The sequence below is a fragment of the Mya arenaria genome, chromosome 12, assembly GCF_026914265.1.
Source record: "Mya arenaria isolate MELC-2E11 chromosome 12, ASM2691426v1".
NCBI classification, from domain to species: Eukaryota; Metazoa; Mollusca; class Bivalvia; order Myida; family Myidae; genus Mya; species Mya arenaria.
In genome coordinates, this window is record NC_069133.1 from 55,718,639 (window position 1) to 55,742,637 (window position 23,999).

The following is a 23,999-nucleotide window of genomic DNA, read 5'->3' on the forward strand; positions in this document are numbered from 1 at the left end:
TGTGTAAGTATTTCTTTAATCATTTAAAAGACTCGCTTTATAAAAATTAACTTAAACACTCATTTACATGTCGACATGTTCATTAATAGTTTATTGTTATATATATAAACATATATATGTCTTAGACCAATGTCGGTGTATTTCAGGAAATGTTGATTCCGCCAAGGTGAAACTAAACTTTGACAGTTGTAATCAGCTGTTTTTACCAGGAGCGTCAGCTGATTGTGCAATCACTCTGGACATGACCAGTCCACTATCTAGTTCACAAAGGTCAGGTGATATGTTGATAGATGATAACCATAATGGTCTCATAGAATCTGACCAGGACATGTTTAAAGAGGGTTTAGATGAAGAAGTCAATGATAAAGCCATCAGTAAATGCAAGATGAGTGTTGTAGGTGAAGTGATACACAAATCAAACAAACCAGATGCAAAGGGTGACAGTCTTTCTACTGGTAGTATTTGTGCAAGCAGTCAAAACTGTCAAGAGTCCCATGTGCCAAAAAAAAATGCTGGAAATATAGAAATGGAGAGTTATGAATCTTACAGCATTAGCTCTCAATCAGATGATGAAGGTTATGAGGAATTTGTTGAAGAATCTGAAACAAAAGTTTCTGAGAAGGAAACAGGAGTTTCAGAGAAAAGCGTGTGCAATAAGAACGATATAATGAAGCAAATGTTTGACAGTGATAGCCAGTCTAAAGATGCTGCTGAAAATCGGCATTTTATTTTCAATGAAAATAAGGAATTCATTGCTTCCAAATTGACTGACCATGCAAATACAAGTAACAGTTTAGATATAGATGTAAAGCTGGAAGATGCAGGTAGTGTTTCTATTAATTCCCAAAGCTTTATCAGAAAAGTGCAGGTTGATGAACTGATTGTAGTAAGCAGTTGTGACAGCATAGATGACATTAATGATCTTGATGAATCCAAAACACTTACCCAAATGCTGCTAGAATCAGAAGATGAACAACATGATATTGCCAAAGAACCTGTTAAGCATTCAGAGGAAGAAATACAGAATTATGAACCTAGCAGTGCTATAAAGAGTCTAAGTGAGGACTCAGACAGTGACGATTTGGACATCTTAAAAAACACGCTAACTCAGTCAAGTTTTCTTTATAGTAAGATCCAACAAACTGATGGACAGTCTTCAAAGAAGAGTAAAGGGAAAGATGATCCCATTCCTTTAAGTTATACTGTGACTGTCTCTGAAAGAGCTGCTGATGAAGAAGCCAGATGTGTTGATGAAATAAATGTGGTGGAAAATGCAAATGGTTTTTCTGAAGAGAACGATTATTTAAATGAAAATGATAATCAGTATAATAAGAAGAGTGAAGAAAATGAATCTACAACAGATTCTGATATTGGCTTTTTTGCAAAGAAAATGTGTAAGCCTTTGCCAACAGATAGTGATACTAATGATGTTAATGCAGTAAAACCTGATGGGATCAGTGCAAGCAAACAGTGTGATCTTGGGGAAAGTACAAGTAACCATACTGTGATAGATACTGACATGTATTCCAACATTAAATCCAAGTCTTCGAAGACAACTCATAAGCCTAGAACTAATAACATTTGTACTAGAAAAGCTGATGAATCTGAAAAGAAATCAATTAGCAAAGCTAGTGCTGAAAATGTGAATAGATCTCGAAAACGAAAAGGAGAAACAAAACATTCTCGAACTGTTAAAACTGAAAAGAGGAGTAAGGTAAAAAGAAAGTTAGATAATCACAATCAGAAAGACATATTGTCTTTTTTTATGAATGTTAAAAAGGAGGATATAACTATAATTTCGGAGAGCAGTAGTGGTGAAGATACTGGATTGTTTAATGGTAAAACTAACTGTTGTAGTAAGTGTCTAAATGACAGAAAAGGACCGGTGATGAAAAATATTGACCAGGACAGCCCATGTTCATGCAGTCAAGAACTCCACCAATCTGTGATGGATAAATCAGTGTCAGGACAGGGTAACAAGGCAGTTGGTATTACAAATAATGATGAATTAGACGAACACACATTTATTCCATTGCGGTCTTCATGTAAAACACCAACAGTTTTTACAGATGACAGCTCAATGTGTAGTGGCAACTCTTTGGATAAACAGAAAAGAAGGCCTGAAAGTAGTCCTTCCAGGCAAAATTCTAGGTCTCCAGCATCCAATTTGCATGAAATCAGTTGCTCAAGGCAAAGTTCTAAATCTCCAGCATCAACTTCACATGAAAGTGGTCGCTCAACCCAAAGATCTAATTCTCCGGCATTGCATTGGCCGGAAAGTGCCAATTCGAGGCAAAGTTCTAAAACTCCCGAGTTTGAAATTGGAAACTTTTGTACTGTATCACAAACTACTTACAGGAAATTACAACTGAATAGCACTTTATCACAGAATACATTTGCCAGACTTGATGGTGGTTTTATACCAGACGATAATGATGGTGAAATAAATGATGATGCTATGACAGAAGTGATTACCTCTGATGAAATTGCTGGGGACACTGCTGGTGAATCAGAATATTCTTCAAGTGAGCAAAATCCAAGTGCCTTACTGAACTACATAACTGGGAAGGTTTCTGTAATAACGAAAAATGCGGCGGACATTTTAATGGCCAGCAGTAAATTCCTGTATGGTCAAGGAGCTAGTTCACAGTCAGCCCAGAATGCAAAAACAGTTAACGAGGTTTTAATGAAAACAGCTAGAAAGCTTCCAAAGTTGACTGTTGGACAAGACAATGGCCAAAAACCTAGTGCTGGTTCCCGAAAAGGATGGAAACAAAAGCAGGGGCATGGCAATTCTGAATCTGGTGATCAGCATCGGAGAGTTCTTCAGTGTCCATTCTATAAGAAAATACCTGGTAAGTAGACTTGTTAATAGTTATTTGTAAAGATGAATATTTAAGAACAACTTCTGGGGTCTTATTGCTTGCATTAACTTAGGGTTTTTTTCCTCTAAAGTACCTCCACGGTAACAAACACCACACAAGGGTGTTTATTGGAGATAAAATATTTAGAATTTTTTTTTAGAAAAAATTATGCCAACAGGGTCTGTACTTCTTCAGTATCTCCAGATATGATTATCCATCTTTTGTACTTTAAATATATTGTATGCTCTTATGTAATTTGTTGTGTACACCTTGGTTTCAATCCAGAATGCTTCATTCACATACACAGATTGTACTCATGAGTCCATACAGATCGCACAAATTCACGATTTGGCCACTTTTACGATGGATTTAAGAAATGTGTTACGAGTTATTATGAGCTATTTATGGTTTATTAAGGATTATTACTGGTTATTACAATGTATTTACAACAAAATTCCACAATTTGTTAGAGTTGTCCTGGATTACTATGAGCAACTTACGGGCATTTTATGAGCTTTTTACAGATTGTTATGAGTATATTAGTAGTATAATATCGAATGTTACTTTTCATCGAAGCTTTTATCTGTTAGTTACAAGCTGTTTATATGTTGTTACAAATAGTTATGAGTTAGTCAGTAAATGGTAAACTAACTGTAACAAATTGTAAAAAATAATTGTCCCAAGCCATGTACGGATTCTTGCAACAGTTTATGGATAGCTACATGTTTTTGCTAGCAGTTTACAGTACTTACAGATTGTTTCGAGTTATTTACGAAAAAATCAATCCATGGACAATTGTAAGAAGATTTTTGACATGTCAAAAAAATTGCCTCTTCTTGAACTGATCCTTAAAAGTGTCAGCAAGTTATTTATTGATACCAGCGAGTTATTTACAGATGCTTGCAATTGATTACAGCGAGTTATTTACAGATGCTTGCAATTGATTACGAGTTGGTGATCCATAAGGACTTGTAAGAAAAATCTCTGTATGTGAAGGGAGTATAAAGTTTAATGGAGATTGTTAAAACCTACCAGCACATTGAAGTACAAGCATACATGTATTGTGCAACCACGATAGGCTTAATCCAAAAAGCTTCCCTTTGCATAATAAAACCCCCCAAAAAACGTCAATTGAAATCACGGGGTAGGAGTTAAATTGATTCAACTGGGTAAATTACACCAATTTGGAAGGAACTACTCAGTGTTACATGTGTTTTCTTCTCTATTTCTTCAGCACATAACAGTGAATCAACACAATGTTTTACCATCTGAGACCATCACCTACTTTACATCTTTATAGGTTTTGAAGCTGTTTGGGATGTGATTTTAAAAGCTTGCTCAACATGCTGGATCTATCTACTGTATTTTGTTTTCATTTTCAACACATTGTGTGTACTTCTTCACCAAAAGTGGTCACTTGATGGAAAATATAATTTTATTTTTCTTATAAAAAAAACAGATTATTTTTTTACATTTAATGCTTAGTACACAAGTTGAAATTTCTTCTCAGATACCATGTGACGGGTCTTGAAACACCTCAAATCTTCTTTTTTTTCACGTGCAAATTAGTCAATTAAATACAGATTAATATAGGAAATTTATCTAGTAGTCTCTTAGTAATCTACACCAGTTGAGCAGCCATCTTCAATTTGGTTGAAACAAATGTCCCTAAAAACAATTGTTAAATTATGTAGTAACAATACACCTTAATAACAATTTGTTGTTTTATTGTTATGAACAAGTTTTACTTTATATAGTTTTTGGCCCATTTTAATGTGAATTGCCAATTACAAACCTTATTTGTAGCTCTGAGGGAGTTTCATGTTTTTTTTTGCTACTGCAAAGTTAAAAAAAAAAATTGGAAAAGGTTACAGTCCAATTTGGAAATGCCTTCCTGGGATGGGATGTTACAATATGTTTGAACTGCCTTCCTCGGTTGAGATGTACCAGTAAGTTTAAAATGCCTTCCTGGGTTGGGATGTACCAGTATGTTTGAACTGCCTTCCTGGGTTGGGATGTACCAGTATGTATGAACTGCCTTCCTGGGTTGGGATGCACCAGTAAGTTTAAACTGCCTTCCTGGGGTGGGATGTACCAGTATGTTTGAACTGCCTTCCTGGGTAGGGATGTACCAGTATGTTTGAACTGCCTTCCTGGGTTGGGATGTTCCAGTATGTTTGAACTGCCTTCCTGGGGTGGGATGTACCAGTATGTTTGAACTGCCTTCCTGGGTTGGGAAGTACCAGTATGTTTGAACTGCCTTCCTGGGTTGGGATGTACCAGTATGTTTAAACTGCCCTCCTGGGTTGGGATGTACCAGTATGTTTGAACTGCCTTCCTGGGTAGGGATGTACCAGTATGTTTGAACTGCCTTCCTGTGTTTTGATGTACCCGTAATTTTAAATTGCCTTCCTAGGGTGGGATGTACCAGTATGTTTGAACTGCCTTCCTGGGTTGGGAAGTACCAGTATGTTTGAACTGCCTTCCTGGGTTGGGATGTACCAGTATGTTTAAACTGCCCTCCTGGGTTGGGATGTACCAGTATGTTTAAACTGCCTTCCTGGGGTGGGATGTACCAGTATGTTTAAACTGCCTTCCTGGGGTGGGATGTACCAGTAAGTTTAAACTGCCTTCCTGGGTTGGGATGAACCCGTAAGTTTAAACTGCCTTCCTGGGTTGGGATGTACCAGTATGTTTAAACTGCCTTCCTAGGTTGTGATGTACCAGTATGTTTAAACTGCCTTCCTGGGGTGGGATGTACCAGTAAGTTTAAACTACCTTCCTGGGGTGGGATGTACCAGTATGTTTGAACTGCCTTCCTGGGTAGGGATGTACCAGTATGTTTGAACTGCCTTCCTGGGTTGGGATGTACCAGTATGTTTGAACTGCCTTCCTGGGGTGGGATGTACCAGTATGTTTGAACTGCCTTCCTGGGGTGGGAAGTACCAGTATGTTTGAACTGCCTTCCTGGGTTGGGATGTACCAGTATGTTTAAACTGCCCTCCTGGGTTGGGATGTACCAGTATGTTTGAACTGCCTTCCTGGGTTGGGAAGTACCAGTAAGTTTGAACTGCCTTCCTGTGTTTTGATGTACCCGTAATTTTAAATTGCCTTCCTAGGGTGGGATGTACCAGTATGTTTAAACTGCCTTCCTGGGGTGGGATGTACCAGTAAGTTTAAACTGCCTTCGTGGGTTGAGATGAACCCGTATGTTTAAACTGCCTTCCTGGGTTGGGATGTACCAGTATGTTTAAACTGCCTTCCTAGGTTGTGATGTACCAGTATGTTTAAACTGCCTTCCTATGGTGGGATGTACCAGTATGTTTAAACTGCCTTCCTAGGTTGTGATGTACCAGTATGTTTAAACTGTCTATATAATGACATTGATGGACTATTGCAGGCACTAGTTTTACCGTGGATGCGTTCAGGTATGGGCTGGTGTCAGGCTGTCGGGTCTACTTTCTTTCCCATTTCCATTATGATCACTACGCTGGCCTGACAAAAAAGTTCACTGGGAATATCTATTGTAGTAAGGTAAGTAGAGCTTTATGTTATTGAAGTTTATTGACATACTTTAAACTGAAATTCCTGTGCATCAATAGACGGATTTCAGTAAGACCATGGCTGACTGAACAGCTCATGAATTATTTATTGGGGGCAAGAACGCTCTGCTGCTGATAAGACCCCAGTAGTAAATTCAATACATTGGTATTAGTATGGTCAGTTTATACATGTTTTCTGTAAGTTAAGTTGTTGAAATAGTTAATATAGTTGTTGTGTTGTAGGGGGTGCAAATAGACAAAACAAAGAAAAGGGAATATCTTTGCACATATTTCCTAAATACCCATTGTGGAGACAAACACATTGAAGGCATGTGTAGGCTGTTGCAGTCAATACAGAAAAAAATAGAAGATTCTGAAGTAACATTTGACAATGTAGACAACACAAAGGTGACATTTTTTACAGGTATATCCCGTGATTTATTTTTGTGGATATATACTCAGATAGAACCCTTTTATGTACTAAAAGTTTCACTCTTACTCCCAAATAAGATTTACCACAATTAATATAAATGTTTTAATATACCTACATGTCGAAAACAATGGTTCTTATGAACGATACCGAGTTGAATTTGAAAGAAAAATGCAGAAAACATGGGATTTCTAGCCTTATTAGACAAAAGTAGATCGCCGTGATTTTTTAAGCACTCACCAATCATTTAATATTTTTGCGTTTTCAGATATTTAAATACACGGCTACCATCTTGTTATCAGTTAATAATATTTTCAATAAATGCATCATTTAGTTAAGTAGTTAAAGGTGTATCACTCAAAATTACTCTTTGTTATACATGTGTATGTATTGATTTTGAATCAAAGTGTCCCTTTAAAAAAAGACTGGAAGGACTTTCATTCAAAGACCTCTTGATTGTCTAATAAAAATTAGATAAGGTCTTCCAAACAAAGACATATCATATAGATTAACACTCTTGAAGGGCAACAGTTCCTTGAATTTGGAATACATGGGTACCAATTTTAGCTAAATGATTGAAACGATTAGTTATTTTGCCAGAGAGGGAGGTGGCACGATCAAATGTACCTGTGACATTTAAACCTGGTTACAACAAAGTGATTTCAATAATCAATTGTTTTGAAATTTTTATTGAACGCCCGCATTATCTTACAACAAGAGCACAAACATGGAACAACTACAAACATAACTGTTGAGCGTGTCATGGGGAGAATGAGGAAGTCTCTTATACTGGACCCGAGTATTCCTGTTAATCAACTTACTTTATTGAATGGCAATTTGATGCCTTCAATCATTACATAGAACTAGGTGTTTACATCTAACAAGAAACTCAAAGCAATTTGTGATCTTAATTGTTAATATCATGTTTATAGCTATAAACTGCCAAAATTACGAATTTTTATTTTCACCCTTATCCGTTTTTATACTGTATGAAAATACAAATATTGAAAATAGTGTTAGTTTGTCTCAATTTTCTTTATTATCCCTGGGATAATATCTGACACAAACACTTTCAGTAGTTTTGTTGTTAATCTTTCAATAAAGTCTCTCTGAACACAAACTGCTAAACTGTTTGATTTACTCCCTTATACTAGCAGTTATTTTGTAAGGGTTCCTGCCCCAACAGATAATTATCAAAATATACTGCTAAGTCACTGGAGTATAATTTCCTTGCATAATCTGATAATTCAACTTGTTTAAATTACTCAAAACCATTGATGTCTGCCATTATGTTCTATCATATAAGCAAGACCATTGAACTGTATTGTACTATATAACGTATTAACTTCAGGAGGGGCTTATCAGCAATATTTTGCCCCCAGCTAGTACACATGGTCAGTTAATGATATGCAGAATCTATTTTTAGGTTATCTAAAATCCATCTATATACGACTGTCCTAGAATTTCATGTTGAGGTCATTTTGTTTTCCGAAAAAGAATAGTTCAGGAGTTGTGATAGCATTGGTGTTATTGTCAGCGTCATCACAGTTGTGCACAAACTGTTCAATATTTTCTAATGAAACTTGGTCACCATGTTGCCAGGGATAATATGCAAACATAAAGCAAGGCCTATAACCATCTCTTAAATCATTGTTGTGTTATGCCTCTTATTTGACTTGGAAAACACCTGAACAGGCAATTGTGTTAACTTCACAATCTGGACTTGCTGATTGCATACTGATAGAGAAGAAAGATGTCACACTATATTATACACTCTCTTTTTTGTCTTGTATTCACATACATGTACTGGACAAGCATGTTCCTACAGTGATAAATGGCACTAAGGTCACACTGTAAATACTCAATGTTTTGCCTTGTGTCCCAGATGACAGGTAACCTGGTTGCTAGAAGCTTGGGGTGGACAGACAGTATATCCACTCACTGGACATGTATGTTCCCATGGTGATAGAGGGCACAGAGGTCACTCTGATCATACTCAATGTTTTGCCTTGTGTCCCAGGTGACAGGTAACCTGGTTGCTAGGAAGCTTGGGGTGGACAGACGGTATCTCCACACACTGGACATGCATGTTCCAATGGTGATAGAGGGCGCAGAGGTCACACTGTAAATACTCAATGTTTTGCCTTGTGTCCTAGGTGACAGGTAAGCTGGTTGCAAAGAAGCTGGGGGTGGACAGAAGGTATATCCACACACTGGAGATGCATGTTCCCATGGTGATAAATGGCACTAAGGTCACACTGTAAATACTCAAATGTTTTGCCATTTGTCCTAGGTGACAGGTAACCTGGTTGCTAGGAAGCTGGGGGTGGACAGAAGGTATATCCATACACTGGACATGCATGTTCCCACGGTGATAGAGGGCACAGAGGTCACACTGCTGGAGGCCAACCAGTAAGAACATGCATGTGTACACCTGTCAAATTTATATATTTCTTGAGTTTGTTTAGTGCCCAACTATCCAAAGATCTGGGTTATCAAGTTTGTTGTTATTATGCCCCCCTTCGAAGAAGAGGGGTATATTGCTTGGCACAGGCATGTCGGTCGGTCAGTCGGTAGACCAAAGTTTGCCCGAGTGATAACTCAACAATTCCTGGAGGTATGGTCATCAAACTTGACATGAAGGTTGGGCCTGACCAGTAGATGACCCCTATTGATTTTGGGGGTCATCGGGTCAAAGGTCAAGGTCACAGTGACCTTTAATGGTAAAATAATTTTAAAGCTTGTCCGAGTGTTAACTCAACAATGCCTGCACCCATGGCCCTCAAACTTGACATGGAGGTTGGGCCTGACCAGTAGATGACCCCTATTGTTTTTGGGGGTCATCAGGCCAAAGGTCAAGGTCACAGTGACCTTGAATGGTAAAAGGTTGTCCGATTGATAACTCAACAATGCCTTCACCCATGGCCCTCAAACTTGACTTGGAGGTTGGGCCTGGCCAGAAGATGGTCCCTATTGATTTAAGGGGTCATTGGGCCAAAGGTCAAGGTCACAGTGACCTGGAATGGTAAAAGGTTGTCCGAGTGATAACTTGACAATGCCTTCACCCATGGCCCTCAAACTTGACTTGGAGGTTGGGCCTGGCCAGAAGATGGTCCATATTGATTTAAGGGGTCATTGGGCCAAAGGTCAAGGTCACAGTGACCTGGAATGGTAAAAGGTTATCTGAGTGATAACTTGACAATGCCTGCACCCATGGCCCTCAAACTTGACTTGGAGGTTGGGCCTTACCAGTAGCTGACCCCTATATGTTTTTTGGGCTCAATGGGTCAAAGGTCAAGGTCACAGTGACCTTGAATGGTAAAAGGTTGTTCGAGTGATAACTCAACAATGCCTGCACCCATGGCCCTCAAACTTGACTTGGAGGTTGGGCCTGACCAGTAGATGACCCCTATTGTTTTTGGGGGTCATTGGGCCAAGGGTCAAGGTCACAGTGACCTTGAATGATAAAAGGTTGTCCGATTGATAACTCAACAATGCCTTCACCCATGGCCCTCAAACTTGACTTGGAGGTTGGGCCTGGCCAGAAGATGGTCCCTATTGATTTAAGGGGTCATTGGGCCAAAGGTGAAGGTCACAGTGACCTGGAATGGTAAAAGGTTGTCCGAGTGATAACTCGACAATGCCTTCACCCATGGCCCTCAAACTAGACTTGGAGGTTGGGCCTGGCCAGAAGATGGTCCCTATTGATGTAAGGGGTCATTGGGCCAAAGGTCAAGGTCACAGTGACCTGGAATGGTAATAGGTTATCTGAGTGATAACTTGACAATGGCTGCACCCATGGCCCTCAAACTTGATTTGGAGGTTGAGCCTGGCCAGAAGATTGTCCCAATTAATTTTAGGGGTCATTGGGCCAAAGGTTAAGGTCACAGTGACCTTGAATGATAAAAGGTTGTCCAAGTGATAACTCAACAATGCCTGCACCCATGGCCCTCAAACTTGACATGGAGGTTGGGCCTGACCAGTAGATGACCCCTATTGATTTTAGGGGTCAAAGGTCAAGGTCACAGTGACCTTGAAAGCAAACTCGACAATTCTTGGACCTATGGTCATCAAACTTGACATGAAGGTTGGGCCTGCCCAGTAAATGATGACCCCTATCGACTTTGGGGGTCATCAGACCAAGGTCAATGTCACAGTAACCTTTAACGCAAAAAAGTTAACAAATCTTCCCCCACTGATATCTCAACAATGCCTGAACCTATGATCATTAAACTTGGCATGGATGTTAAGCCTGACCAGTAGATCACCCTTATTGATTTTAGGATTCATAGAGCCAAAGGTCAAGGTCACAGTGATCTTGAATGGTAAAAGGTTGTCCGAGTGATAACTCAACAATGCCTGAACCCATGGCCTTCAAACTTGACTTGGAGTTGCATCTGACTTGTAGATGACCCCTTATGATTTAAGGTGTCATCGGGTCAAAGGTCAAGGTCACAGTTACCTTGAACGAAAAAAAACTTGTCTTGTGATAACTTGACAATGCCTGCACCCATGGCCCTCAAACTTGACATTTAGGTTTCTGGTGACCAGCTGATGACTCTGGAGTTCATAGAGTCAAAGGTCATGACGGTCATAACACACTTCATCCTCACACTTAAATGGTCATAATCTTAAAACAGCAACAAATCAGCTGTCATTTCGGTCCATGCATATTTCATTCAATTGTCCATATAATCCTGACAACATGGCGCTCAGGGGGGGGGCATAATGTTTGACAAACATCTCTTGTTTTGTCATATCTTACCTTTGAATCAGTTAATAAAAAAGAGTAGTTTATATGGTGTACATGTACATATTAATAATAAGTGCTTCATTTTATTGCAATTTTTAAGAAAATTATTTCTTTATGGATGTACGCAAACAATCATATTTGTTGTAAACAGGTTTTTCTGTAATTTTTCCATGGAATAGGTAAAAATATTTTCATGTTAATAATCTATAAAATTGAGTATGACTAGTAACATGATTATTACATGTATCTTACATTTATCTTTCTTTCTGCAACTTATAATTCCATGTTTCCTTTTCTTGTGTCTGAAGTTGCCCCGGTGCTGCTCTGATACTCTTCAAATTGAAGGAGAGAAAGGTGTACCTCCACACAGGGGATTTCCGTGCCTGCAGGGAAATGGAGAGCTACCCTGAATTACAAAATCTCCGCGTCAGTAGTCTCTACCTAGACACAACGTAAGCATATTGCCTTGATTCATGGTTTTCGTCAGCCTGAAAATCTCTATAGTCAAGATGACTCTTCAATGCTTAATTTTGCAAGTCAGTGGTCTATTTCTGACAATTTCCGCCTAAAGGTTAAATGTTGACACTTGGCCATGTGTTTTCTGGACGTTTTGTTTCAAACCTACTAAAACTGTGTGAAATTAATGCATTATTTATTTCATTACACCAAATAAATGACAATTGTTGTGTGACAATTGTTGTGTCAAAATAATATTCTATTATGAAATAATGTCTATATAAATAAGCTTTCTGTGAAACTTTAAAAGTGCACAATATAGGTGGATGCAAAAAAAAGCTTTTTTATTTGTAAACAAATCATAAGCTTTTTGATCATAAAGGACAATTGAGCTAAACATGATAATGGATTTTTTTTTTTTTCATCAACCTAAATTGTTGGCCTCAAAAAACTACCAGTAGCAATTGTTTGTATCAATGATGGTTGGATAACCTTAACAGAGCTTCTCTCTTTGTCAAGCTTACCCTGTGTTATCTTGCAGCTACTGCGATCCTCAGTACTTGTTTCCACCGCAGAGTGACGTGATACAGTTCACAGTGAAGCTTGCAAGGGAAGTAGTGCACCAAAATCCCAAGACCCTGGTGGTTTGTGGATCCTACACCATCGGGAAGGAGAGAATCTTTGTTGGTAATGTGGGAATCTACTTTGATTGGATGAAAACCTGTATATTTCCAGTTCTTTTTTATATAGCCTAAACATAATAAGGATTATGCAAATATGTGCACTAGTATTTGTAGTTGTAGGCAACAGTTGAAGTAACATGTGTGGAAAGATGGCATTTTATGTGGCATTTGTTGTATTTATATGCTCACTGGGTTGAATTCGTGGGCAAATTTACCCCATGGGCAATTATGTGCATATAATTACATTCGCCTTTGTTTTTCTGTATGATAAAATTTGCATTCATCTCCCATGAACAGGTCAACTTTTCATGACCTCTGTAGGTTGGAGCTTTGCAAGAATGCTGAGCTCTGATTGGAGGCTGGTGAATCACTGTGTGTAGGATTTTACTGCTATCTATTTTACAAAATTTGCTTGACTATAATGTGCACTCCAAAAGGCAAAACATCCACTTCTGGGAGTTCTAATTTTTGATGAGTGACATATCTTATAAATATACTTAACATATATCTCACATAGCAATCGCCGAGGCTCTGGATTGTCGTATCTGTGTGACATCTGACAAGAAGACTGTCCTGGACTGCCTAGAGGATGTGGAGTTGTCCCGACGGAGCGTTGTAGGCTGGACCCATTCAAGACTCCATGTTTTACCCATGAATAAACTCAAATATCAGGTACTAGGGATAAAGTAGTTTGTTCTTTGGTGAAGGGATTCTTATTGAGTTTAGATCTATAGCTATTGTTGAGGACTGAGAAGCGATCTATTGATGATTTCCTCTAGATATAGCTAGACCAAATTAAATGTGTGATCCTGTCCTTTTAGGTCACCAAGGTGACCTAAGCAATTCAATAAAAGCACTCTCATAGGATCTAAAAATATGAAGTGAGAATAAGATTGGGTAAAATTGGGTGCTGACTCAAGCATGCTATTGCAATTTTATTCTATACTAATAAATTATATAAAAGTTATATAAGAGTTTAGTGAGGTAATGATACTACGTAGCTAAATAAACATTAGAAATAAGGACATTATGGAAGAACCCTGAGTTTCAAATGCCATATTATATATTTGCCACTTAAGTTAGATATTATATGGGTGAACGAAAATAAAATACGCAAAATAAATCCTGCCACCTTAACTGGGTTACCTCGTTCTAACTATTAACCTACCTCCACAATTGAAAGCTAACAGTTGACAAGAAAATCAACTATTTTCTTTAAGCAAATCAACAAATTAAGTTGATTATGACTGTTTAGCTTGAACATTATCACAGACTTGGAAAAAAGTGCATGATATGCTTTAAAAATCGACCCCATCTTATAAATGAGTCTTTACAAAAATGCCAGATTTCATGGGCAAAGTTAGAGGTTCATCTTTTAAACTGCTTGCCTTATTTGCGGGAAATTCGGTATTGATCTTTAAACCATTGGATAAGTGCAACAATATTCTAAGTGACATTTAATACAGAATATATAGAACCTTTTGCTCTCACACCTCAATTTGTTTCTCACAGGGGTTGAAAGATCACCTGAGGCAACATGGCCGCTCATACGATAGGGTCCTTGCCTTTGAGCCTACAGGCTGGACGCACAGCAAGAAGAAGATTGCCCTAGAAGACATCAAACCAAAATTCAACAAAGATGGAATAACTCTCTATGGTATAGGACTTTTTGTATCTCGTCAACTTCCATGTTTTATCATTCATGTCACAATCAAAACCACGGGAGAAAAATAAATAATGTGATTTTAAGTAAATTTAAGATTTATTTTATTTCTTTTTACCATTTATATGCTCCACAAAGTTAGAGCATATAGATTCTACTTTGTCTATCCATCCGTCTGCATGTGTTTCAATCTGCTTGTCCTTACCATATCTCAAAAATGACTGAAGGGATTTGAATGAAACTTGAAATATATATATAGATAGCTGTGAAAGAAAGTGTTGTGTTTAGAAAACATAACTCTGTATTTTGATTTCTAGTGTTATTGGCAAAGTTTTGGCTTTTGTCAACAATTTTGAGGTGAAGTGGCTGTTTTTGTGTCATAAATACATCAGTTTTTATCTGATCTTCATGAAATTTGTGACCAGTGTGAATATGGGTCTTTGCAGTCTGTACAAAAGTTCGTCAGACCTCGGCTCCAGCCAGTAATAAATTGCGAGGTCCGACAATCGCAACTATATTGTAGGCCTGGGTGTCCGGCAATAACATTGTGGGCAAAATGATTTAATAAATATTTGTCAACCATGTATCTTGTTAATATTATTATCTAAGCTAGATTGAACAAAAAAGCTTTTTGGAATTAATTCCCATATCCAGGGATAATTCTATGTCTGATTTTCAATAAGGGAATTGCTCCCATTTGTACAAAATTGGTGAGAAAATGTTAATTTCATGGAAGATTTTTTTAATACATGGATAACGCAGTGATTAAACAGTGCATAACAGTAACTATATTTATTTACACTTGTTGACTAGAAATTTGGGCAAATGATTTATATATTTGATATCAAAAACAATTACATAGTCATGTAGAATTGACTATCCTCAATTTGATAAATAAAACTATTAATATTAATGAATCCTTATTTGATATGGTGTGTTACTGAACCTGGTATTATTCTTTCAATATGCAGCCCAATGCATTACTTCTGAGGTACAATTAGATATAAAAAAACAACTAAACATGAACAGATTAAGTTTCAGTTTTATTTCATTTGCAACACATACATCATGATAAATAAGGTAAATACATGTAGTACAGAATATGTAAGGATTCTAAATATAGCTTTAATATAATTTAAGCTTAATGCAGATCGAAAATTGATTAAAAATTCAAAGTATACATGTAATAGATACATTCTGCAATTTGTAAATCATTTGAATCAGTGATAAAATCTGCAACCAGTTCAAACATAATAAGCAATTGTTGCTTTCATTTCTTTGAAGTCATGTTTCTTGGTATTTGAATAATTATATTTGTAGATGAGAATATGAAAATATCAAAACATCCCGTTCTTAAATAGAGTCTTAGGTTGTGTACATATATTATATACAAGAGTTCACTCTGGGTTCAAACTAAACTAGTTTATATGTCATATAAACTAGTTTAGTTTGAACCTGGAGTGAACTCTTGTTTCACTTGCGTTCCAAGGCGGTGAATCCAACATTTATTGATGTAGAAGTTTTGATGTATTGGTGGTCTGTCTTAGTTATTGGTCTATTGGCTTTTCCGTGAAGTATTCATTTTCTTATTGGCTTGTCCCTGTAATTTTTATTATATTTTTTACATATCCTATGCATACTAGCTCAAAGTCTCGCAATGCTGTGTAAAAACATCATGCACAAACAGTAGCATTGTTAAATGTCATACTTAAAGTAACTTCTGTCAGTATCATACATTTTATAAACAAGTACAGAAAAGATGATAATTACATGTCGAAAAAAGAAAACATACAAAAACATATACATTAATGCATTTTTAACAGGTTGATGTTTGCAAATATGATACCGTGAGGGGTTCTTAAGGCAATACAGGGTCGTGGGGTAGGGTGTGTACCAAGTTGGGGCCTCCTGGTCTGAAAAAAAAAACGCCCCAAAACACGAACACATACAATGATTTCATACACAGATGGAAAGCTTGAATATTCAGTGTTTATGTATACTTTCATTCTTACAATTCTTTGGGATAATCAAAGTAAAACCTTTGAATACAATCATTACATCATTGAAATGTGTCACTCATCATCATACAAGGACATTGAGCTGGCCCCTATCTTAAATTGCATGCTGACATCCTGTCCGGACCTTGATCAATGAGATACCAATCTCTCTGAATTGTATTTGTCCTTGTCCATTCCTGCACAGTTGCATTTCTCTTCTGCACAATAACTCTCGTGGAAAAACTGGTCTATTGTTATTGGGCCAATGTGTATTACGGGGATGACCATGACCTTGTGTCCAAAAAGGTCCTCCGCTTCTTTCTTAAACTCCACGCTTGTTATTGTCGGGCATGCCTGCCTCTTGAACCCGATTTCTGTGTTTTGTGATTTTTCGGAATGATGGTGCTTGTGGTGACGCGTACTTCGTTTCTGCCGTTTGGATCGATGTTCTCGTTCTGAAGCTGATGATATATGTTCGTGGCCAGTTATGGAAGATATGTTCGGAAGATCCAGAGTGAATTCATCAGAGTTCGGGCTCAGGTCCTGTATGTTTAAATTCATGAACTCAGGAGGGGTGTGTGGTTCAGACGGCATTGATTCAGATGCATGTGTGTTCTCTGATAATTTCTGTCTCCTTTGCAAACCAAGAATGGCAGCCTCACTGGAGTCAAGCAACAATGCTGCTTGAAAGATCATTGCCATAAGCATGTGTATCATCTTGTTGTTTGAGGATCTAAAGATGGAAAATTGAGTTTAGACTTTTAGTAATAAAATGTTTTTTTGTAATTAACTGTTCTTCCCACCTTTACCGCTACCACTACCACAACCAGAGGCATCAAATTGTTCTTCGTAGCATGTTTAGCAGGATTCAACTTGTCATATATTTATTATTACTGGGAAACACAAGGAGGCGAAGCATTCTTTAAGACGTTTAATACCAGACTGATTCATTCATGATATTCTCAGAACAACAAGGTAACGAGAGGTCAAGAGGCATGGACCATAGAGGTCATATACAGTTCACATGACATCTCCCTTCCTTGCAAAGATAATTGTTATCAATTCATTAATACAAACAACAGCTGTAAATATTTGAGAGTTCTTGTTAGTTTACAAATTGATGAAAGTCTTTAGATAATTTAGTCATGCTAATTTCACAGGTTATCAATTTAATGTTTCTGAATAGTCCAGCTATAATGGTTCTGTCCCTGATGTTTCACTTGCATGGCACATTATTATTCCATTAATGTTGTTGCTGTCCAGAGTTGAATGTGAGGTCAGCATTGTACACGGTACTAGGTTAATTTAAGAAAACTTTCATGTGCACTTTAAACAAATAATGATGTTTTATACCACGTAATTAAACGATATTTCACACAAATTAGTTTTGCAAACAGTAAGACCTCAATACTTGCAGTATTTGCAAATTGAAAACTTTTCCTAGTTTTAGGTTTTAAGAAATATTACATATATGTATTTTGCTTATTTCTGTTATTTATCTTTGCTTATTGAGGTAATGCTGTAAGCATTTGTAATGGTGGGATAAGAGGTTACTAGCACATTATCCTTTTTTTTTTTCTTTTTTTTTTTAGGTTTTACACTGAATGACTTATAACCCATTAAGCACTTTATTCCATGTAGCGTGCTGGTTTTTTATTTGCCGTCTGGCATGCTGCGGTCGTCCCAAGTTTTCGACTCCTTGACCGGGCATGTGTGTGTCTGTTACCCTGTCAGCGTTGTTTTGGTTTCTTGTGTCAAAGAGGTGACGCCGATTTCGCCTGGGTCTAGAACCGGTGTCTGTGTCAATGATATACGACCTTGGTGCTGGGTGGCGTGAATGAACAACTGCTGGTTCCCAGCGATCGTTCTTTCTATACATGTCATTTTCTCCGGGGTTAAGTTTACTTAGAAGTTTCGCTCCTTTGTCATAAAACCGTTTTTGATTTTCCTGGCATTTCAACAACTGCTCGCGGGCATTTTCACACTTTCGGCTTCAAAAGATCTGACTTCGTAGGTATTTTATCTCGTAATCGCCTACTCATGAGCATTTGAGCGGGAGAATATTCGCATCCAGTGATTGGCGTGTTATGATATTCAAGCAACGCTATGCTTTCATCTTGTCCATTTTCATGAGCTTTGCGTAACAATGATTTGATTATTCCAACATATCTTTCAACCTGACCATTACTTTGACTGTATGTTGGTGATGTCGTTGTTAGTTTGATTGAATGCTTTTCACAGAATGTTTTAAAGTGTTCGCTGTGAAACGGCATGTCATCGGCTACTATTTGTTGCGGCAAGCCGTGCACTGCAAATATAGCCAATAGATGTCTCTCTACCGTTGGTGCATTTTTAGCTCACCTGTCACATAGTGACAAGGTGAGCTTTTGTGATCACAATTTGTCCGGCGTCCGTCCGTCCGTCTGTCCGTCCGTAAACTTTTACTTTAAACGACATCTCCTCATAAACCGCTTAGCCAATTTCATCCAAACTTCACAGGAATGTTCCTTGGGTGGTCCCCTTTGAAAATTGTTCAAAGAATTGAATTCCATGCAGAACTCTGATTGCCATGGCAATGGAAAGGAAAAACTTTAAAAATCTTCTTCTCCCAAACCACAAGGCTTAGGCCGTTCATATATGGTAGGTAGGATCACCAAATGGTCCTCTACCAAGATTGTTCAAATTATGGCCCTTGGGTCAAAATTGGCCCCGCCCCGGGGGGTCATGGGTTTTCTCTATATGTTTATAGTGAAAACTTCAAAAATCTTCTCGTCTGAACTTACTTGGCCTAGAGCTTAGATATTTGTCATGATTCATCGTCTTGTGGACCTCTACAAAGTTTGTTCAAATTATGGCCCTGAGGTCAAAATTGGCCCCGCCCCGGGGGGTCATGGGTATGCTCTATATGTTTATAGTTAAAAATTCAAAAATCTTCTCCTCTGAACTTACTTGGACTAGAGCTTAGATATTTGGCATGATTCATCGTCTAGTGGACCTTTACAAAGATTGTTCAAATTATGGCCTTGGGGTCAAAATTGGCCCCGCCCCAGGGGGTCATGGGTTTTCTCTATATGTTTGTAGTGAAAACTTCAAAAATCTTCTCCTTTGAACTTACTTGGACTAGAGCTTAGATATTTGGCATGATTCATCGTCTAGTGGACCTCTACAAAGATTGTTCAAATTATGGCCTTGGGGTCAAAATTGGCCCCGCCCCGGGGGGTCATGGGTATACTTGATATGTTTATAGTTAAAACTTCCAAAATCTTCTCCTCTTGACTTACTTGGACTAGAGCTTAGATATTTGGCATGATTCACCGTCTAGTGGACCTCTACAAAGATTGTTCAAATTATGGCCCTGTGGTCAAAATTGGCCCCGCCCCTGGGTGGTCATGGGTTTTCTCTATATGTTTATATTAAAAAAAATCAAAAATCTCCTCTGAACTAACGTTGCTTAGAGCTTAGATATTTGGCTTGATTCATCGTCTAGTGGACCTCTACAAAGATTGTTCAAATTATGGCCTTGGGGTCAAAATTGGCCCTGCCCAGGGGGGTTAGGGTATTCTCTATATGTTTATAGTTAAAACTTCAAAAATCTTCTCCTCTGAACTTACTTGGACTAGAGCTAAGATATTTGGCATGATTCATCGTCTAGTGGATCTCTACAAAGATTGTTCAAATTATGGCCTTGGGGTCAAAATTGGCCCCACCCCCTTCGGGGGTCATGGGTTTTCTCTATATGTTTATAGTGAAAACTTCAAAAATCATCTCCTCTGAACTAACGTGGCTTAGAGCTTAGATATTTGGCATGATTCATCGTCTAGTGGACCTCTACAAAGTTTGTTCAAATTATGGCCCGGGGGTCAAAATTGGCCACACCCCGGGGCTGATGGGTTTTCTCTATATGTGTTATAGTGAAAACTTAAAAAATCTTGTCCGAACTCATAAAGACAAGTAACGTCTTAATTTAAACTGGATAACATATTTAGTACACATACCAATTTTCAATATGGGCCACATACAACAATTAATAACAAATATACATATATAGATACACACGTAAAATCAAGTAGTGACAAGAGCTTAGATATTTGGCATGATATATCATCTAGTTGACTTGTACCAATATTGTTCAATCTTTGGCCCTGGGGTCAAAAAATGGCCCCACCCGGGCGGTTATGGGTGTCCTTATATATGTATATGATGAAAACTTATCAAATCTTCTTCTCCGAAACCAAAAGGCGAAGGCCTTAGATATTTGGTATGAAGCATTGTTTATCGGACCACTATTAAGATTGTTCATACTTTAGCCCTGGGGTCAAAATTGGCCACGCCCCGTGTTCATAGGCTTAGGTTTTCAATATTTTTATATAGTCTTATATAATAAAACTTTAAAAATCCTCTTCTCCAAAATATAAGACCTACAGCTTTCATATTTGGTATATAGTGTTACCTAGTGAACCTACACCAAAGGTATTCAAATTATTGTCCCGGGGTCAAATTGGCCTTGCTCAGGGGTCATTTGTTTTTACATTGTCTTGTCACTTAAACATCTTTTCCTCTGAAAGTAAAGGTCAGAATGACTCCATACTTGATATGTAGCATTCTTACATGGTCCTCTCTCAACTTTGTTCAAATGGTTTTGTTTGGCCCCTTTTAGGGGTCACCAGAGCAAAAAATAGAAAAACCTTTAAACAACTTGATCTTATTAACTGCTTGATGGATCTTCAAGTCTGAAGCATCCTAGCATGGGCCTCTGTCAGGTCTTTTCAAATAATTTTGTTTGGCCCCTTTTAAGGGCCACCAGAGCTAAAATTAGTAAAAAAACTTAACATTTTCTTCGCATGAACCCCTTGATAGATCTTCAGCAAATTTGGTTTGAAGTGTCCTTGCATGGACCTCTCTTAAATTTGTTCACATAATTTTGTTTGGCCCGGTTGCCATGGCAACCTAAAGGAAAATGTCAACAATTGGTTATAATCATCTTCTTCTCCTAAACCGCTTTGACAATTTTGATGAAACTTCATAGGAATGATCCTTGGTTGGTGCTTTTTCAAAATTGTTCAAAGAAATTAATTCCATGTAGAACTCTGGTTGACATGGCAACCTAAAGGAAAAGTGTCAACAATTGGTTACAATCATCTTCTTCTCCTAAACCGCTTGGACAATTTTGATGAAACTTAATAGGAATGATCCTTGGTTGGTGCTTTTTCAAAATTGTTCAAAAAAATTAATTCCATGCAGAACTCTGGTTGCCATAACAACCTGAAGGAAAATATAGGCTGTCGTGTCCGCGCTGTGACTTACTCTTATATGAACAGATTTTAAAATGGCTTGCCATATGTTTTCGACATACCAAGACAACGTGTCGTGTGCAAGACCCATGTCCCTACCTCTAAGGTGAAAGATACACTAAGTGTTTATTCACAATGGAATGCTGAATATGAGGACATAAAGAGTGTTGGCTGTCATTTAGTATGATTGGGGTTTTTTCTATGCTCAGAGGCAATTTAATATAACTTGCAATATGTATTTGACACATAAAGGCAAGATCAACTTTTTATGTACTTGTTCATAGATCAATGTCACATTGGGGGGCATTTGTCACATACTTTGACAGCTCTTGTTCAATATTCTTTGAGAAACAAGCTATATTAATAACCAAGGTTAAACTCTTTTACTCAGGTGAGCAATTTAGGGCCATCATGGCCCTCTTGTTTCCATTTAATAGCCGTAGCTCAACGAATTTTGAGAAGTAGTCAACGACAATAATGTAATCACGGTTCTTGTACTGCATTAGGTCGATCCCTAACTTCTGCCAAGGTCCCAGTGGGAGTTTGTGCTGTAGTAATGGTTCTTTGCTATTGCTTCTTTTGTACATGTTGCAGATTGTACATTTGGAGCATATTTCTTCAATGTCTGATTTCATCCGTGGCCAGTACACAGACTCAGAAGCTCTAGCTTTTGTCTTTGATATTCCCATGTGGCTTTCATGTAAGTTCTTGAGCATTTCTCGCCTCATACTGGTCGGGATAATAATTCTTTCGTTAAATAATAACATTCCATCAATGATGTGAATTTCATCTTTAATGTTCCAATACGGCTTAAGACAAGCTTGGATACTTTTTATGTGATTTGGCCAGCCTTCATTTACCGTTTTAGTCAGTAATTGCAGTTCATCATCATTTTCAGTTTTGTTTTTTATGATTTGCAACTGTTTGTCGTACATCGGATGTTCGGATACGAGCGAATGTATCATTATGTTCATATTGTCCTCAATATCGGTCTCATCTGAGATATTGTCGTTGAGGTGTGCTCTGCTCAGAGTGTCAGCTGCGTACATATCTTTACCAGGTACGAATCTGATGGTAATTGAGTATCTTTGTAGTCTCAACAACATCCTTTGCAGTCTTGGTGGCGCTTTCAGACTGCACGATTACATGTTTTCCATACACGTACTGATGGAACTTTACATCGACGGCGTATAAAATTGCACAAAGTGGCGGCATAAAGGTACGTCCCGAAGATTGTTTCCGATCTAATTCTTGAAAACCGTTTGTCCAATCCTCACCAAACTTTAAACACATGTTTGTGACCATAATATCTTGATCAAGTTTGATAGTCATGGAAATCGCTTTAGTCATTTAGGAGTTACGGCCCTTTTTTGCCAAAAATTCCCGAAGATTGTTTCCGATCTAATTCTTAAAAACCGTTGGTCCAATCCTCACCAAACTTTAAACACATGTTTGTGACCATAATATCTTGATCAAGTTCGATAGTCCTGGAAATCGCTTTAGTCATTTAGGAGTTACGGCCCTTTTTTGCCAAAAATACTTCAAAAATATATGTTTCCAATCTAATTCTTGAAAAGTATGTGTCCAATCCTCACCAAACTTTACATACATGATTGTGACCATAATATCTTGTTCAAGTTCGATAGCCATGGAAATCGCTTTTGTCATTTAGGAGTTACGGCCCTTTATTTGCAAAAAAAGACTTGAAAAATACGTCCCGAAGATTGTTTCCGATCTAATTCTTGAAAACTATTTGTCCAATCTTCACCAAACTTTTAACACATGTTTGTGACCATAATATCTTGATCAAGTTCGATAGCCATGGAAATCGCCTTAATCATTTAGGAGTTAGGGCCCTCAGATTATCCTGAATAATCATTATGGCTTATTTTCTGTGACAAAAAATCGAAGTGGGGGCATCCGTGTCCTATGGACACATTTCTAGTTATGGCTTTGTTTAGGTCTCTCGGGTCGAGACAAAGACGTAGGGACTTGTCTTTCTTTTCTACGATAACTAGGTTGTTGACCCAGTCAGTCGCCTCATGTACAGGCTGTATAACACCTTTTTCTTCCAACTTATCTAATGTTTCTTTGAGTCTTGGCATCAATGTGAACGGTACATTTCTTGGTGCATTTATCACAGGAGGTACGGTTTTGTCTATTTCAATATGATATTTTCCATCAAACTTCCCTAACCCTGTGAATATGTGTCCATAGTCTCTAATTACCGATTTACTTGTCAGCGGTGAGTTTTCTTTGATTGCATCAATTTTTCGAATAAGATTGAAGTTCTTGCATGCATTTATTCCCAAGATAGTTG

The 23,999-nt window shown here is 37.8% G+C and overlaps 1 protein-coding gene across 2 annotated transcripts in view; it reads left to right on the forward strand.

Moving 5' to 3' along the window:
* Nucleotides 1–23,999, forward strand: part of LOC128211474 (DNA cross-link repair 1A protein-like) — a 43,623-nt gene that overhangs the window by 10,298 nt on the left and 9,326 nt on the right. For both annotated transcript variants that reach the window (XM_052916295.1, XM_052916296.1), the window contains 7 exons: nucleotides 147–2,855; nucleotides 6,265–6,398; nucleotides 9,130–9,248; nucleotides 11,898–12,041; nucleotides 12,587–12,732; nucleotides 13,246–13,400; nucleotides 14,241–14,385. In XM_052916295.1, the coding sequence (XP_052772255.1) occupies nucleotides 147–2,855; nucleotides 6,265–6,398; nucleotides 9,130–9,248; nucleotides 11,898–12,041; nucleotides 12,587–12,732; nucleotides 13,246–13,400; nucleotides 14,241–14,385 (3,552 nt within the window). The remainder of the gene's footprint in view (nucleotides 1–146; nucleotides 2,856–6,264; nucleotides 6,399–9,129; nucleotides 9,249–11,897; nucleotides 12,042–12,586; nucleotides 12,733–13,245; nucleotides 13,401–14,240; nucleotides 14,386–23,999) is intronic.